This window comes from Haliotis cracherodii, unplaced genomic scaffold (assembly GCF_022045235.1).
Source record: "Haliotis cracherodii isolate W230 unplaced genomic scaffold, xgHalCrac1.p SCAF_8, whole genome shotgun sequence".
In the NCBI taxonomy this organism is placed as follows: Eukaryota; Metazoa; Mollusca; class Gastropoda; order Lepetellida; family Haliotidae; genus Haliotis; species Haliotis cracherodii.
In genome coordinates, this window is record NW_027266341.1 from 51754523 (window position 1) to 51774466 (window position 19944).

General features: G+C 39.4%; 1 protein-coding gene across 2 annotated transcripts in view; it reads right to left on the minus strand.

Annotated features, from left to right (window-relative positions):
- Nucleotides 1-868: 868 nt before the first annotated feature.
- The window catches only part of LOC139449439 (ubinuclein-1-like), a 41974-nt gene continuing 22898 nt past the window's right edge, over nt 869-19944 (minus strand). Inside the window, exons 9-17 of one of the 2 annotated variants that reach the window (XM_071230834.1) lie at nt 19509-19678; nt 18487-18556; nt 18194-18349; nt 17661-17804; nt 16491-16538; nt 13156-15443; nt 12285-12419; nt 10849-10941; nt 869-7166 (exon numbers count right to left, since the gene is read on the minus strand). In XM_071230834.1, the coding sequence (XP_071086935.1) occupies nt 7138-7166; nt 10849-10941; nt 12285-12419; nt 13156-15443; nt 16491-16538; nt 17661-17804; nt 18194-18349; nt 18487-18556; nt 19509-19678 (3133 nt within the window). In that variant the 3' untranslated portion in view covers nt 869-7137. The remainder of the gene's footprint in view (nt 7167-10848; nt 10942-12284; nt 12420-13155; nt 15444-16490; nt 16539-17660; nt 17805-18193; nt 18350-18486; nt 18557-19508; nt 19679-19944) is intronic. The other variant, XM_071230835.1, reaches the window with a different exon arrangement.

The following is a 19944-nucleotide window of genomic DNA, read 5'->3' on the forward strand; positions in this document are numbered from 1 at the left end:
GCAGGAGTTAACAGCACGTGTGGCAGGTAAATCATTTTTACAGCAGTACGCACGAGGCAGCAAGAGGAGTTAACAGCACGTATGGCAGGTAAATCATCTTGAAAATAACGCAAGAGGCAGGAGTTGTTCAGTGGTCTATATTTAATGTATATTATTTGAAGCTGTCGTGAAAATGTAAGTGGTGAGTGGAGTAAGGGATGACGGTACGGTTTTTGACAGATAAGGGCTTCCGCACCTTCCTCTACAAAAGATAACTGGCAGATCTTTCAATCCGAAATGACGAACTGCGAAATGAAGAAGCGATGTCATACACTTTTATGTGACAGTTGCAACGTCATGTGACGCTAGAAAAGTATTAGAAATATATTGTTGGATGATTTATGTCGGCTCACAACGCATCACATATATAGTCTTTCCGTCTCCAAATTCACCTTCAGCCTTGTGGGGAGCATTTTTGTCACTCTGAATGTACCTTAATAAGAAACAGAAACTAAATATGAAACACTGGTATCCTTTATTTCTAGCTCAGGCGGGTAAATCAGTGGAAGGGAATTTGCTATTTGATGGTTTTTGAACAATATCAGATAGTCCATGTATCTGAAACTAAAACACTCTTCACGGGGTTACAAGCGGTAGTCTGTCATACAGCCTATTTAAGTCTGTGATAGCGGGTAAGTCTAAATTACTGCAGTATCATATCTGAAAATGACGAAAGTCACTTAATTATATTACATAACCATAATTTAACAACTTACTAGATGTTAGCCTATACAAGTGTCAGCAGGAGCTAAAGTGGTCTACGCCTTGTTTTAGACATATAATGATTGATAATGAACAAACAACATCAACAAAGATAATGCTATGAAAATTTAATTTTTTATTTCATGGATCAACAGTGCTGAAACTTTGTACAACATTGGGGAACATTGGGATACTTCTAAATTTGCATAAAGAGGGGAGAGATTGTAATGGAACAGTATCCACCAGCTGGGGGAAGGGGTGCCTTTGCTTGTGGGTGCCTAGGTCACAAAACACTGATGAGTTCTCACACATTTGCCAGAACTGTCACTTTCATTTGCAAACTTTGCTTGCACATCATCAGCCTGTGATAAGATTTATTTTCCTTCAATTTATGTAACAGTGCCTTCATCGACAGTTCGGGGAAACTACTAGTCTTGTTATTGATGACATTTTCCCATTTTTAGATGGCTTGGGATATTTTCAGAACAAGAACTTGAGGGCACATCACATATGAAGTTGTTAATTCATGTGGTTCATCCGTATATCGGAAACAAGTCATGACAATGTCATACAAGCAGTTAAATGGACAGAATTCAAATTTGAAGAACATGAAACTTCTAATGACGTAATTCTGGTACAAACAATACACAATTTAATCAGAGGACCTGTCAAGAACACCATGCCTCGTCGCAAAGAAAGCTGTATGAACATGACTGAACATCATTTCTAATTGACACAAAGCTTCACTTGTTCCATGGTCTGTCCCTACCTTATTTGAGAACTAGAAACTGGTCAAGTCAGTTTCTCAACTTCATCTTACCTTCGTTGTAACACAGAGCATGGTGAATCACATAGAGCCTTATGAAAGGTTGAAAAATGGTCAACTCAAGAATTCTAGTACTGCAGATGGTAAAATCTGGTTCCCTCCAAGATCAGATCAGAAAGCAAGGCTAATGTAATGAATGTCTTGTACAATCAACTAGCCTTTCCAAAAAAAACTAGAAATGAGCTGGTATCTATTCCCAGCTGCTTGAGATAGAACCTCATTATTAATCATTTAATCAAATGAAATCCCCATCACTGAGTGTTATCTCATTATCCTTACTTGATGCTGCAAAAATAATAACACAAAATTGCCATTCAAAATATTACGCTTTCATATTATTTAACACTGTACATGTAGGACTGTGTAAAAAGTAATCACTCGGAAAATAGTTATTTCAATACAAGACAAAACTTTCAACAGTGCTTGCGAAAATAAGCCTTGGTGTATATATACAATTTACATATTATCATGCGGTAATATACAGATATATTGCTTTATAACAAGACAATAGATAGATGCCTGAGTGGGTCTCTTTAACAGCATACTTGTCTTCTCATGACACAATCAAGTTTCGTTCTGGTAATCGTAATCTGTAACCTACGTGAAAGAACAGTCCACCTGGTTTAAATTCTTCAATTACTATCTAAACAAGATGCTGACATTGTATCAGTACTTTTTAAATAAAGAATTATTTTTGTCAAAAATACCACCTATTATAATGAAGAGCATTACTGGTAAACAAACAAAGATGAAGATGACAGAAACTCCAGCATGATGTGTTCAAATAGTTATATATTTATGTTATTTGTCAAAAGTATACACTATAAGACCAAACCATCTGAAACATACACCACGAAACTACTGGCTGTGTTCATTATGTGCTGGACAAGACTTCTGAAAAAGTTGAAAGGAATGCATTTTCTTGCTTTTCTGGAGCTTGATCATCTCATATGAGGCTCAGCAAATACTGCGATTGACGAACTTTGTATTTTGTTTGGTCTCTATTCTTCTTTACACATCTTAGGTTTTGTAATTGGTTGGCCAGAGACAAACATATGTTAGCACTATGTTACTGTGAGGTGTTTCATTAACAACCACTAGCTGTGTCAGTTATCTGGATCAACAGCTGTCTGCTTGGACACTAGCAGTTAAAGTATGATAGCCAATTCAAGAAACAACCAGAATGTTATTGATACACAGCATTGACCGCTGTCAAGGAATCTGAATTTTAGGAAAGTAGAATTATTGCTTACACCTGTGCATGTAGTGACAAGCAGTGCATACATCTTCAGCATATTTGACAGACAACAATGAATTAATGACTATGTTGTGAGTATGGTTTAACACGGCTTTGATCAGTATTTCAGTTATATCATGCTGTGTCAGCAAAGTGTGGGAGGAAAGCCCTATTTAGTCCAGGCCTTGGACATTTACCACTTTGGAAACATCTGAGCATGGGTATGGTGCTGACAAAACAAAAAGTGTAATCAGGGCGAATCTTGGATTCGATCTCACGATCCTAGCTCTCTGGTCCCCCTAAGAGATGCACAGTGAATTGGAACCCTTCAACAAAAGGGCCATCTGCTCCCTCACCAGTTTCATGAAACCGAAACGCATTTGGAGGGCGATTAGTATTCACTTCACCGGAATGAGTGAGTGAGTGAGTTGCATTTAACGCCATTCTGAAAAGTAGTCTAGTTATATCCATTCATGTCAGCTTAATGTGGAAGGAAAGCCAGAAGAGATACAGTTCTCTGTTTACCACTTCGGTGAAACCCACCAGCATGGGTAAGCACTGACAAACCTAGAAATGTAGAACTTATCACAGACAAGGTGATGAATCATTCAACCCCAACTCACAAAGCATGCAACAAGTTTTCCTTCATTTGTTTACCAGTACACATCTAAACATGCAATGATTCGGGCAACTTGAGCTGCCACATGAATGTTTAATGTCGTCTGATCTTGCTCCTCAGATGACAGCCAGCTTCATGAACCGTGGCATCATTTCAATGGAGGTAGAATAATGATTAAAGCTGGAATGAGAGTTGTACAGTTGGCTGCTAGACAGGTTTGTGTCAGACTGTCCACATGAACACAATAACTGATACTACATATTATGAGTCTGACAGGAACTGGTGAAAAAAATCGAATAACCTTAACGATCTTATTTTAGGGTTTACAAATTGCCAACTGTTAACTTCAATGGAAAATATTTCTATCAAAACAATTTTTGAAAGTAGGATCTAAAATAAAATGAAATTCTATCACCTTCGAAAATGCATTTTAAACAAACAACCGTTCCCTTCTTCATGAGTACAAATTTATAAAGCAGAAAAGTAACACATTAACACAACTGTAGTTCCATAAAAGTTTGTGGTAAAGACATAAACAATTTATGAAACATAATTAGAGAACCACAGAAAAAAGAACATACAATTCAATGGCAGCACTAGCTTAGCAGTTATTTGTCAATTTGTTACTTTTCAAATTTGTGACGTTTCCATTCTTGCCGAAAAGTTGACAACACAAACGAATTAGAACGAATGCATCCTGTGTCTATTTATGAAGGTATACAGTTGTGTATAGACAACGATGAATTTTAAGGTAAAAGAAATATGTAAATTTAATATTCTACTTTTTCTTGTTTTTTATTTGAAATGAACATAGTAACAAAAACTCTGTATTTTTCTGTGGATATAAAAGTATCATATAAGCTGTCAACATGACATATAATAATTCCTGATCATCACAGATACTTTATTCCACATTATCTCAAAATATATGTTATATTGATGGAATGAGAGAGACCCATGCCATCCTTCAACTTCTAGTCTCTGAACAATTGCTATCAACACTTAATTGATACTGGCTGTTTTCTGTCAATTCATTATCTAAAAACAGAAAATAATGAATATTATTTACAAATTCTAAATCTACAATTGTAAGATGGGTTTAACAAACGCAAAACAAAGATTGAACTAAGCAACCTAAATCAGCAGCAAACAAAACTAGCACTGGCCTTCAATAGCACACTTAAGTGGGGTAATACGGTATGACTATTTACACATTCATAATGCCCTGAATTGAGAACAATATTCCCAAGCTTAGAAGTTATGTCGTGACCAATGAACAACATTGTACATATATTATAGCAGTTATCTGCGTTATGCTTATCAGCACTAGTTCAGTAGATGTGATACATTCAGGCTTGTTCTTGGCTCCACTTGACAACATGCCATACCTCCTCTCAACATAAGCATCAATAAAGGTGCCAATATCCCTCCTCAACATTGGTGCCAAACTCACAGGGTTGACAGGTTGTTAAGTGACTTGACAACAGTAGTAACCTTAAAATTTACCAGAAGGGCCTATCATGTTTATTGAAGACGGTAAAAGATATATCTTTACTGATTCACCAAAATTCTGACACATCGTGATTGTTTGTGACTGATAAAGTATCCTATGATGATGTCTGTGTAACACGATGTATGAACATAATCGCCTTTGAAAATACATTGTAAAATTCTTCTCTGATCTTATTTACAGAAGTTCTGAAAGCTTTTAAGTGATGTCTCATACTCATGAGATACAGTTTGGCTAGCTCGTCTTTCGACTGACGACTAAAGATGGTGCTTTTACAAAACAAGAGTTGAATTTTTCATGTAGAGCATCGTATCATGACCTTTTCTATCAAGATACAATTTGTATTGTGACAAAGTGTACCATTACAGCCCTGGTAAGGCAAATAAATCCTATTATCATTTACAAGGCATGAGGACCTCCTGGCTTTTGTCCATATTACCCTGTTATTCTTGAGGATACCCTCATACATGAGTATGACCGACGTAATTCCTTCATTGTCAAAGAACATGGTGTCACACTGTTCTGTCTGTTGAGCATGCATAGATGAAAGCCTGCTGCAGTAGACATAACACTGATAGGCAATTATGTTCTCATTTTTCACGACTCTATTGAGTGGATGACTTAAATAATACAATACATACACAGCGTTCGAAACTAAGGAAGGTCCTGGGGTCCTTTGTGTTTCCAGCTGTAAAATCTTAATCGAGACACCCCTTAAATGCATAATGTTAACCATTAGGGTCCTGAAAAGGACCCAAGACTTACAATGCTTAATTTCGAACACAGTGCACACAATAACCACACTCCCTTTCATAACATTATGACAGTAATCACCAACAGTAATATCAACATGTATTCAACGTGAAAGCAGGTCGTACCATCTCTACATATAGAAACAGCTGTAAAGGGTGGACGGTGCCAGTCCACACAAATCATTAAACAATTATGACAAACTGTTGTTTTCAATTATGATGGTAAACATTATTATATCTCCATGTTGAGGAAAACCGCTCAATGTCAAACCTTATCAAGAACTATCTTCACAACCAGTAACAGAGTATTCTAAATGTGGCGGGCCCTTTACTCCTAGTCTAATGTACACTATATAAGTTATTCAGCGCTCCAGACTGCCCGGGGCCTGGGGGATTTGTCTCTGTTAAAACAAATGACCCTCAATATCGGAGAAATATGGATCCCTAGGACCATTATTTCTCAAGTGTGACATTGCCTTTCTCAGGTATTGGGTCACTTGACCCCAAAGTCTTCAAATAACTCTGAAGCTCTGCTAACTCTTTCTTTAAAATAACGTCGAGGTACAAAAACAAATATTTGGAGTGGGATAACTTAAATGAAAATTACAAGACTATGTCATCTAGCAATATTATTGCATGAATTGGAATTAATCTAACAACTGTTAGGCTACTGAAGCAATCCAGTATCACATATTGACAAGGACATACAGAGAAATGTTTCTCATAGGTCTTCGACTGTGAATCACCCCAGATTGCAGTTACTCGTCAAAAGAGTTCTTAAGCTACTTCAAAACATAAATATACAATGTGCACATACATGACAGAATAAATAACACTGCACAACCATTTATCTCCGCATATAACACAAGAGGGAGATGAACCAAGCTTAAAGTACAGAAATACCTGGAGCGTAACCTCATCATGTTTACACTTGTGGAGGATGAAGTATGGCATCGTACACAAGGTATTTGCATTGTGAGAATTTCTGTAAATACCTTTACTTGAGGGAAACTATAGTGCTTAGTTTTGCTATTCAATAGCACTTAAATAGTGTCTGTACCAAACGGCATTAATAGTACTTACAGAAATGTAACATCTCACTGGGTAAATATATCAAAAGGTATGAAACTTATCACTGAAGCTGGCAGTTCTGATGTGCAATCTCGTATTGACAATGATAAAGATTCCCTATATAGTCTGTGGATGGAGATATTTACACAGTCAGGGACCATTCCGGGAATTTTCGGATGTGGGTCCATTTAGCATTGTTAAGTGAAATTTGGAACAATTTCTATGTGATGCCTATATACTACAATGTTATAAAGCCCCACTGCTTTTGAAAATGTGGGCCTTTTTTTTAGATATATTGGACAAAAGCTCAAAAGCCCTTCCTAGAATTATCCTTGCAGAGTGCATCATATCCCCGGCATATCAGCTGCTGTGTCCGAGTCTTCAGTATCTGTTTGGAGAGTGTGAAGGATCTGAAATGACCAAACAAAATAATCATTCCTGTATCAAAAGCCTTCTCAGACGGTGGTTAGATCACTTAAATATAATACAGCAAAAAGATTCAGGACATGAACAGCTGTGAGCAAATCACTTAGCTTACAATCTTACAGCAAGTGTGACAGAATTTAAATTCAGATCCAGGATCAAGAAAGTGACTGAAAGTGAGATATCTTCCTTATGTATATTGGGATGTCTGTAGCAGCTAGATGGAGATCATCATGAGACTTCAAACAAACAATGCATTTCTTAAACTCCAACTGCCAATAATTGGCCCAAGCCTAAGTCAATTCAAGACCTTGATCCACGACAAATAAGGTTGGTTAATTGGGAAACAAAATTCTTATAAGCACTGAATGTTCTGCAAAGTTGTCTTTTGATGAAGACTGGATTGGCTTAAGATGTCAACTTCTTTGATTCTTTCAATGCAATATTTTCATATGTTTAGTACAGTTACTGGCACCTTTATGAAATAAGTGCAACACCTGCTTGACAAAAGTATTGTATCTGTACCAAATGAATAGTCATTGCTGCCATTGGGCCCACAGCTTCTAGATGCCACTTCAAGAGATATGCATCATTTCATGCTTGGCAGTATAAGGGGCATAACTCTTGTTTCCTAAGGATTATTGCACATGTCAGGTGGGAATAAGCAGGTTATCATTAATGAGCACAAAACAATTATGTGTTGACTGTCACTTAGTTTACAGGCCGACCATGTAATATTCTGGGGTTGAGACTAACTGCAAGATGAACTTGTCATCCGGTTTCACCAGTAAACTATAGTGTTCACTGGAAATGCTTGATGGTCTATAAATACTATTTTATAGTATCCTTTAAGGCTGGGACGAGTCCTGATTTACTACCTGGGTACCCACATCCCTATTACCCGACCCTACCCGGAGTACCCAATGTTGGGGTCCGATAGGGAATAGTTTGACAGTAGCCCGAGCAAAATGTATTTAGATACACATACAAAACGATCTGGTCATGCATATACACTGAAGCTGACTGAAGTCTTCTTTATTCAAACATATATAAGTCTGAAGGAATGCGAACATTAGTGACTTGTGTAACCATGTAGTTATAGGGAATTTTTTGTCAGGAAACAATATATCATGTGACAAACCATAGGTCCTGTGGGTACCTGGGTCCTGCTCAGTACCCACCCGGCCCGAGTTTCCTGTGGGTACCCGGGTCCTGCTCAGTACCCACCCGGCCCGAGTTACCCGTCCCAGCCCAAGCATCCTTTGCACTCAGCAATATTCCAGCTGTATGACAGCAGTCTGTAAGTAATCGAGTCTGGACCAGACAATCCAGTGATTGACATCATGAGTATGATCCACTCAATTGGAATACGATGACATGCTTCAACGAAGTCAGTGACCCAATCCCGTTAGTCGCCTCTTACGACAAGCATTTTTTCCTTTTACGGCAAGCATGGGTTACTGAAGACCTATTCCACGGGTCCATAAAATATCACGTCGCAGGTAACTAAATTATCTCTGGCTCCTCATTTAAGAAAGTTTTTTTGTATGTTTAAAAGCAGTCATTAAAAACAAATCCCCTACGCCAAGAATATTAAACAGTCAAACCCACAACAGTAACTAATACTGTAGTCTGTTTAGATCCAAATGAGAACGATGAATTGCAAAATAACTCAAAATCGGAAAAAGTCTATTAAATGTCAATACAGTACATGGCAACCTGTATCTAAGAATATTTTTATTCCCATTACTGGAAAAAGTTGTGTGAGAAACTATCATGTTGTTATGTGTACAAGTTGACATCTTGAATGGAGCGGGCAAAACAGCAGGAGGAACAGCGCAAACACGTACTACACATGCTACACAAGGGTACGGGGAATGATTTCCAACTTTTTCCTGTGATAGGAATAAAAGCAAACAGCAGATATTACAGGATATATATTGCTGTGTACCGTATTGACGTTTAATAGACTATTCCCAATCTTGAGTTATTTTGCAATTCATCTTTCTTATTTGGAGGCAAGTGGACATTAGTAGGACTACTTCAAACAGCAAAAGCAGCAAACAGTTTTAATACTCTATCTTTACTAAAGCTTTTAAGCTTAAAATCTTACATCTTTCTTTACATCTTAAAACAGGTCAAGCATAAACCATCTTCCTGAGGCAAGAGAATTAACTGACCATAAAGTCCAGTTTCCACCCTTGCCGAACTAGGCTGGAATAATAAATAATGCTGGAGTTATATTCTGGCTAATGAGTCTATGCATTGTCCAATCAAAATCGCAAAAGAAATCGACATCTGGTGTGTAAACTGCTGTGCAGATATCAGTCAATTGCAGGATTTAAAAAGCATGTGTACCGCCAACTCTGCATTAACAGATATTTACCAAATATTTTCATATTTTAATCAAGGTACTCACGCGATTTGATGCCCTTTGCAAAGTAGGTCCATTTTATCACAATATAGATTTTGTTTATCGATCAGATCATCTTGACTGGGCAACACAATTTTGGCAGAAGCAAATGCAAGTGACATGAGAGGTGAAAACTGATTGGTCAATAGGAGGGACAGAAGGGACATAACTTGTAATAGCCACTGGTGGTGCTACAACTGAGCCCAAAAATTCCAGCCTAGTTCGGAAAGGGTGGAAAGTGAACTTTTACAGTCAGTTAACTCCCTTGCCTCGGGAAGATGAGCATAAACACATCAGAGTCCTGATTTACATGCAAGCAGAAAACTAGACGGAATCAGCCACATGAAGAATATTTGAATTGATGTTGAAGACAATCAATAAAATAGGCCAATGCATTTCAGGCAGAAATGAAAGAAGAGAACTTAATATGCTGAAAGAAGCATTTTTGAAATTCTTTTTTTCAGTTTGAGACGAAAACACAACCTCTCAAACTAGCAAAGCATCACTTTAAACACATTTTATGCACTTCTATATGTTTAGATGGAGCATAATAATTGAGTGAGTGAGTGAGTGAGCTACTGAGCTGGGTTCAAAGCTGCTTAGAACAGTATTCCAGTCATATCATCGAGTGTCACCTTAATGAGGGAGGAAAGCCCGTAGTGATGCAGATCTAAGATGTTTACTAGTTTAGTGAAACTATCAAGGAAGGGTATGGTGCTGGCGAAACCTAGACATAATCGGGCAAACCAGGATTCAAACCCACAGTAAATAGTGGGGCAGGGGTAGAAACTAACATATTTAGTCGACTAATCCTTATAATGGTAACATATAGCAAAACCCTTAAAAATTACAAATTTCTACTTGTCCTTATGATACCTTAACTTTTGGGCAGTTTGGCAAGGACAACAGGACTAGTGCCAATTTCTAACGCTGTGGCGCCTTAGACGACTGGGCCACCCGTGCCCCCACAACATTAAGTAAGACAGAGTTATCAAACGAATGTCTTGTTTCATATATCCGATGGCTAAGAGCAAATATGATAGTTACTCTCAATAATACTGATGGTATTGGTGTGGGTGGAGGTGTTATTGGCAGTATGGTCTTAAAGAAAACTCACGGCACAGAATCAGCTGTTCACTGTGAATGGAAGTCTCATGACTGAGGAGGCAAGTGAATTATGAAACATAACTTCTACATGATAATGCATCTAGACTAGACCTAGATCTTAAAGCAGAGCAGTGAGTTCTCCCCCCTACCTGGCAGTGTCCTACCATACATGGCAGCGACTGTGGTTGTGGGTGTGGCAGACGACAGGAAGAGGTGTGGGCTGCCGAGAGGGGGAGGTAACCCTGAAAGGCACAAAGCACTATCTGACAACACTGTGTGTCTCCCAGCTACGCTTTAAAACTCAAGTACGATTTTTGTCCAAGTGAAACAAGTTGCTTTTTTAGCACTTTCAACAAATTTAATGCTTACATTAAAAATGAAACACAAAAAGAATTCAAATACTTATTAAACAAAACTAGAGAACTTGAGTTGATGAAGATAATGGGAGACACATCATGCTATATCAGAGCACAAAGCAAAACATGTTAAATGCAAAAGCAAAGCTTTGAAGCTGTAGAGTAGATGAGAAACTACATTGCAGTACAGAATTATCCTCATCTTGCATAATGTTGGTTTGAGTCCAACTTGCACAGATCACAACAACCTAAATACAAGGCATTCATCTCTTTCTGACAAGGCAAGGACATCGAGAACAGATGTTTTATTTACATTTTTGTCTCACAGAAGAAAACACAATGATAGGACATTGGATTCGCAATTTTTTCTAAATGGTCCATCTGGATATTCTTGGCTACCAATTTCAGACAGGCATGCCACAAGATATGGCAAAGAAAACACCCTTCATGACAGAATTACCATCCGCTAAAACGTCAGAAGACACAACCATGAACAAAGCCACAAATTCCTTTGGAGGTACAAACAGCAGCATGAGCAGCTCAACATTGCGTCCATCTGGACAGATTTGTATCAGTGTCTGATCAAGTCAACATATATAGTTCCCATTCTGAGAGAATTCAGTAACTGTCCGAGTGTCTTGTACAGTGCTATCCACTGTACTCATCCCTTATAAGAAATTGCCTGTCAGAGCGAGTGAACAAAATTTTATTACTCTTGTAAGCGCAATACAGCTATATCACAACAGCGGGAAAAACCATTGGACCCAGTCCAGACAACCCAGCATCACTTTTGGATAACCAATCATCAGATAATTGGTCAGCCACTGAAGTTCAATCTATACAGCAGAGACCGTGACAAATATATCCACATTAAAGTTATGGCCAACAGGCAAAGATAACTGTGCCTTGTTACTTAATTTGACCTCAGCACTGCTGATCCTTAGCCAAAAATGCAACTCAATATTAATGGGACTTTCCGCTATCCAAAGTACGCCATCTTGTTGTTGACAGTCATTTAGGAGACATAGATGCAAAGATTAGTTAATGCGAGTAAAGACCACTCACATTTTTTGTATTAACATGAAATTCATGCTCACGATAATTTCCAGATTTACAGTGCTCATGATAGTCGCAGTGCTAAGATCTAGTGTTGAACGAGGCCCTGAATGTTTCCCCTGGTGAGACTCCCCTATGTTGTATGCAACAGTTGTGTCATGTCCTGTACTCACCCGCCATCTGGTGCTGGTTCGCAGGGAGTGTGGAATGAGCTGCTGGAGGCTGGGAATGACTGGGAAAAGTGCTGATGGCAGCGGCATTTGGGGACATTGAGCTATGAGCAGGCTGGGGTGCAGAAACACGGGTGCCTGAAGAGAAGAAGATTTCTTTCAAGGTGGCTCTTACCAAATCTGTCTGGTTTCTAATGACCAGGATAACAAATACCTGACAATTGAGGCACTAGGTATTTGTTTGTTTGATGTTGTTTAACGCCGCACTCGGCAATATTCAAGCTTTATGACAGCGGTCTGTAAATATCGAGTCTGGTCCAGACAATCCAGTGACTGATATTATGAGCTTCAATCTACACAATCGAGATATGATGACATGCATGAACCAAATCAGCGAGCCTGACCACCCGATCCCATTAGTCGCCTCTTATGATAAGTCTTGTCGCTTGCTATGGCAAGCATGGGTACCTGAAGACCTAATCTAACCAAAATCTTTGCAGGCCACTAAGTATGTGAGTGAATGACAGAATGAAGTTTTCCCCCCGTCAGCAATATCCCAGTTCTATGGCTTGAGCGTTGACCTAGTCAGTCAGGAGGGAAAGCACCTGACCCTGCTACCCTGGCATGATGACACACAATCAAATCCCCACTGTTTTTGTAACTTGTCTTAAGACCACACATCCCCATTGATTTTGCATGCAGAAGCCATTACATCCTCTCATTTCTGATTCATTTGCCTCTCACAAACAAAGCATTAGGTTCTGGGGCTCTATCCAAACCTGAACTTTACACAGGATTAAAATAAAGTAAGGTTGGGCTGGACAAATTATATGAGGTCATTCAACTTTCCATATCACACCTAAATTGGTCCTACCTGCTATCAAGTCCTGAGCCCTGCTCCGCTGCTGCATGTTCTGAAGGCTGAGAGAATATGTTGATGTCGGAGAGTCCTTTGACAAACTTGGCATCTTGACACCCTGATAGCCTGACATAACCATTGGAGACACTGATTTGGTTGGTTTGTTTGTTCCTGAGGGAGGGCTGAATGCCGACATGCGACTGGTGCCAGTGGCTGTAGGGGAGCTGCCTGTAGTTTGCTGCCACATTGTTCGAGGCAAGGATCCCTGAGATGGACTGAGGGCAGGAGCCGTCACCTGAAGTTGCCCTGAGCCAGCAAACTGCTGCTGCTGTTCTTTAACTTTCATCTCCATTGTATAATCTTCGATCACTTTCTCTAGTATAGATTTCTCAACACTTTTTTTCCTAGATAAGGCGTCATTAGCACTAGCACTTCGTTTAGCATGAGCTAGACTGTCACTTGGGCTTTGCATACTGAGCAGTGCCCGTGCCTGGTTTGGGGAGAGCTGGTTACCCATACCAGCCGGAACCTTACCTGACACTTCACCTGGAGATTTCCTACTGCTGGTAGGGGAATGAAGAGATCCTCCAGACATATGAACAGATGACGCCTGCTTCTGACTTGGACTTGCATGTCTCTGACCTTGAGGGGACATTCTCAACTGATCCTGAGGGGAATGTCTTTGTGGTGATGCTCCCATTGAGTTCTGAGTGTCTATTTTTAAGGCAGACGTAACTGAGGTCTTGCCAGGTTGCATCTGCCTTTGTTGAGCTGCCATATTTGCAGGAAGTGGCTGTTTAAACAATTGTCCCACAACAGAATCCTGTCCTGCCTTGCTGCTGCTGACCGACTTACTTGGAGGTTTGTACTGAGCATTGGCTAACTGCAAGAGCTGCTGATGCAACTGCTTCACTGCCTCCTGGTCTATGGAGGCAGAGGATAAAGAGCTTGGCACAACGAGGTCCTTAGGAGCAGATGACTCCACCTTTTGCCTTGATTCTGAAGTATATTGTTTCTTGTGCAGACCAGCAACCTGTCCAACCGATATTTTCTGTGCTTGAGTTGATGGTGTTTTTTGTTGCTGGAGAGATGGTGCTTTCTGTTGCTGGAGCGATGGTGCTTTCTGTTGCTGGAGCAATGGTGCTTTCTGTTGCTGGAGCGATGGTGCTTTCTGTTGCTGGAGCGATGGTGCTTTCTGTTGCTGGAGTGATGGTGCTTTCTGTTGCTGGAGCGATGGTGCTTTCTGTTGCTGGAGTGATGGTGCTTTCTGTTGCTGGAACGATGGTGTTTTTGGTTGTTGAACAGACGTTGCTTTCTGCTGTTGAACAGATGGTGATTTCTGAGGTTGAGCAGACAATGATTTCGTTCCTTGAGATAGTGAGAGTTTATGTGTTTGGGTAGAGTGAGGGTTGTGAATAGTTTGTGAAGGAGAGCCCTGCATTTTCTGGCTCAGCGGGCTAGATGTTTTAAGCGAGGTCGCGAGTGGTTTGGAGACAGTGTTCTGCCCCAAAGAGAGTCTGTTATGGGCCTGAGGGGACGAAGTTAATTTCTTCTGTATGTCTTGGAGAGCTTGGTCATGCTGGGCACTGCTGATGTGTGAGGTTTTAGGAGTTGCAAGGTTCTGCTTCACATGCTGGCTACTACTGGCTTGTGCTTGTGCCAGCATTGACTGCAGTTTAGATGAGGCAGATTGCTCATTAGGGGAGCCCTGAGGTTTTGGAGGTGATTCTTTTAATGTTGTGGTTGCCATTAAATGTTTCTCAAATTCAGCCATATAAGCACTTTTCTGTGTAACAGTTTCAGTTTGCGGTGATAAAATGTTAGGTGTTGGTAACTTAGCAGTATTAGGTGTTGATGGAAGTGGACTCTGCAACATTTCAGTTACCAGTCCATGCTTCACATCTCGACTCTTCTGCACACTAGCAACAGCTTGGCCTGTGGAATGCGGCCTCACTTGTGGATTCTCCACAGCCCCAGGCTGTTTCTTAACGTCAGGGGTAAAACCTGTAGCACTTGTGTTCATTTTGTCCGCATAATCCAGAATAGTAGGCATACTTGTGTCGTTATCAGTTTTACTGATTTCAGACAACATGTTATCCACATCTGTAATGTCCATATAGTCTTCAAGTCGCAAGGTGCCAGTTTCCTTGTCGGAACCTGATCCCTCTTTGAAGGTATCATTGTCTACGGAATCAAATATCTCAATGATGCTGTTGTTATTGCTACGGGACCCAAAGGGCACAGAGGTAGGGGTGGGGGATGAAGTCTTGTTAGTTCCTTGTAGGGACTTCCTTGGTTTCTGACTGAAAAATACAGAGACAGAAAACAATCTGAGAAAAGATTTCAATGAACAATGTTCAAATATGTTTCTATACAGCTGACTGAGAATGGTTATATACTGCTTCTACAAACATTCCAGCAATATCAGTAGGGGGAAAACAGAAATGAGCTTCATACATTGAACCCATGTTGGAACTCAAACCCAGGCCTTTGTCATTAGTGAGCGCTTCAACCATTAGGTTCCCCACCACCCTTATTTTCCATACAGCATAAAGTCAATAAATATGACCCACCAGGAGAAAAGGGACCTAATGGATGCTCAGATACAATTGTGCTGTTACATTATAAAGACGTCTGACTTTAACTTACTTCAGTGAAGATCTCAATTGTTAGCGGACTGTGCAAAAATAACATTACTTCAAACCCTTTCAGCACACATATCTACTTTCAATTCATCAGACATTATGTCTAAAAACTATAATTATTGCATGAAGAGTTATAAGTCAGAAAATGAGTCATATCATGTATCGGTAATAAATATGAATTGAAGCTTGTGAATTGTATTTTTGAGTGCTGAAGATATTGTAGTTTTAAAATATAATGAAAAGTCAAATGTGATATCTCCTGGTGAGTCACAAATATTCAACAGAAAGACACTGCAATACAGAAACATGTTGGCAATGTTCACTTAGGATCTTCTAATTAGATTATGATGACATCACTCTATTGGTGTTACAGTTGATTCTGAACTTTAATGTGAAAACCTTATGCAACTAAAGGTCGTTATGTAGAAACATAGGGAAATTATGCATCAGCTATACTATGGTTTAAGTCAGGGGAAATTTCTTGTATCTGTTATATTCCAGACACAGAATCAACAGATTTAAGGGGTTTCTCCACCTCAAATATTCAAGAATTTGGAACTTTTTACCACTAGACACAGTTACAAGTGGAAAATTTCACTTTTCTTCAACTTCTATTCAATTAATAAGGACCACAATACATATTTTAAACAATGCAATAGCCATAGTTTCACATATTACAACTGCCAAGAAGTACACTACACTCACGGGTTTGTCCATAAGGCATGAGCAGCTCTGCTCTCCTTGTACAGCATTCTAGGCGCATCGAAAAAGTACAAAAATAGAAATATGTAAGTACACATTTTTTTCACAGCAGTAGTCTTGAGCATGTTTAGTGTTTATCAAAATACACATCGCTACATGAACAAAATGCTGAATAGCAGGTCAAAGTGACATTTGTAACATACCCGCCAAAAGATCCCAACTCTAAAGCTCAGGGCCCACTTGCACAAACCCTTTTTAGCGTTAAGATTATTGGAGTTACAATCATCTCACCGCGAAAACCGCTTTGTGCAAGTGGACCCAGGTCTCTAGAAAGACACTTCGTGTTCCAAATTTCAAATTCAAAAACACTTCTGTTATAGAGATGTGGCATCACCAAATACAAATAGAATTTGGAGGTCAACTATGAATACAGATAAGACGTCAAAATATACAAACAAAATATTTTATACACAATAGACATGATACACAACTCATGATAAACAAACACACTGTAAATCCAATTAATATTGACACATGTAACAGTAATCGATAAAAGTGTTATTTTCTACACAGCTACTGTCAACACCATATAAGAATCCTATGAGCAATGGATCTGAGTTGGACAAGTTGACCTAGACATGACATCAAAGACAAAAATCTACCTGAGCCTCAAGTCTAGCCCTTCCTCTCCAGTCATACAGCAACTGAAGGTGTTGACTACAATGTTTAATCAAATGACTACACAATCCAAGACAGTCTGAGGACTTCCAACTTTCATGAACTACAAATCTGTTCCCCACCCAGTTACCTCCCCTCTTCATTTCACTGGTAGAGAGCACAGGCTTTGACTAAACAGCAAAACAACTGAATCACAACAGCATGTTTTGTGTACTTGTGCCTGGAGCAGAATACACAGAAGCTGTTGAGTGGAATACTCCAGAGCACTATGTCAGCTTATTTGAAAACGAGGTCCTCTTGTACAATGCGATAACAGTATTATGATAATAATTTCAACACTGGCCTATCAACAGCACGAAAATCGCTTTGTGCAAGCGCCCTGGTCTTCCCTATTACTCATTTATTCCCCTCTTCATCTTACAAGCCTGGGCTCCTGCTGATTCCCCTTAAGGACAATCACACAGAAGACCAAACCCTCAGGTGTTCCGTACTAACCGGGTCTGCATCCAACCTTTTGGCCATATTGGTAGTACATCGGCGCCAAGGAAGAATCGTACATATTCCTCAGCAGTCTGCCCCCTCTGCTTAGCAGCAGCAAAAGTCTTCATCTTTACCTTTGTGACTTCGCACAGCAGATTCCTGAGAAAGCATGTCAATAAGTAAAGAGACCTGCAAAGCATGTAAGTATGTACCTGCCAAAACCCTTCCTTTGTACACCAACATAGCCAACAAGTATCTGACATATTCATGTTTCACCCTGATTGTTAATTCTTGTCTTCTTTCCATCTAGTTGAACCACTTGAATCCAACAAATATGGAAAGGAGAAAATTTAACATCATATTTTTGATATGATGCGAGTTCATTTTATCCTCAGTACAACTTTGGTGGTATTAAAACTAAACCTTGGCAAGGAGAAAATCTTACCAAAAAATATTGCCATGCTAGTTTAATTTATCTGAACATGCTGTAATTATAATGTAAAGTTTGCAGGAGAAATAAGGCATCCAAAACTGAAGTTTGTCCAAACCTGACATGATCTGTCCATTCAAACTTTTTACGAGGTCCCATTATCCTTTTCTTCTTCTCTCCATCTGGACCTCTTTGTTCCTCTTCATCACTTTCTGTTGACCCTTCTTCCTTAGGGTCTTTCTGTTCTGAGTCCACTTTCTCTTTGTTTTCCATTCTGAAAGAGGATACATCATTACACAACCAAGCATTGCATCTTTACAATAACAACTGAAACAACTTCGAAACAAAAACTAGTGATTCCGCTAAGTCACGACAAAAAACTCATATCTAGGCAGGTGTTGTTTTTTTTACCTCATGAGAACAGCCAGTTGGTTCTCGGCATCATATTTCTCCAACAGCGTCGGCATCATGCTGTTTACAGCTGCAACAACGAAGACAAATCTGTGTATTTTTTGTTGTTTTTCAACCTTAGGTTTCAATTTATTGTACAATGATGCATATGCTCCTAAATAGTTTATCAGGGGTTGAAAAATCGGGCAAGAGTTTGCCGGACCAAAGCCTGAGAATTTCCACTGGTCCCAAATAGTTTCAACTTGGACAAAAATTGCAACTTAAAATAGCTCATGATAATACCATGTGAAGATCTTTTTCAATATCATGTATTTCCGACAATGGTCATATTTTCATTTATATGACCTTGTGTAAAATCAATGGTATGGTTAACTGAAAAGTAAACATTTTATTTGTCAGGGAAGTAGAATTGCTGTCAGTAGACTCGTAGGGTTGACCGATATCTTCAGATAATCACACTCATAATAATTTGAAATGATTTGGAAATGAGCTGGTCCATCATACCAACTGACGAATAAAATGCTTAGTCCCACGTGAAATGAGTCTGGTCTTCGTTCTCAGACCTGGGGATATTTCAACCACTGTTTTTTGTACTTGTACAAATCTTAAACCGCATTTCACTGTCATCTCTATGATCTGACCTCTTACTTGGTTACAAATGCCCATTACATGTGAATTATATATCGTCATAAGGTCAATCACATAATGTCACTATTATCCGACTGCAAATGCAGGAGAATTCTTATTTGTTCTGTTAGTTAAACTGACTCTAGTCAACCAAATATTTTTTGTATACATCTGTTTACCCATTGGTTATGGCTAGTACTGATTTGGGCTTTACACCACTTTCAGCAATATTTCAGCAAGGTCATGCCAGGAGACACCAGATATAAGCTTCTCACATAGTACCAATGTGGGGGATCGAACCCAGGCCTTTGGTGTGGGAAGCAAACACTTTAACCACTTACCCCTATCAAGTTCAAGCCAGTAATATAGACCCTACAAATGACAGAAAATCCAACCTTCTTTCAGTTTGTTGAGTGGATCTCGGAGCAAATCATCTTGCTGTGACTGTCGTAGCTTTTTGGCCCGCTTCAGCAGTGTCTCCTTCCCACATGGCAGGAAACAGGACAGATGGGCAAAGATGGATGAGCGGTTCCCGCATGTCAGCTGACGGGATTTTACCTCCACACTAGAACAATACACACACAAATATGACTCCTTACTTAAGCCACTAGTCTGAAGCCAAGGCCCAGAAAATATGCTTTTGGTGTAGCGAGCATAGCATGTGAAACAACTCATAAGTAATATCTAAATTTTTATCTACTGCAAATGATGTCAATGCACAAGTATGGGCTAGTAGACTCAAAGTCAAAAGACCTTGTCTTCAGCATCATCCTTCCTTTCATCAGGGCAAGGAGGCAAAAATGTCAGCTTCAACACAGTCTCATTAAAATC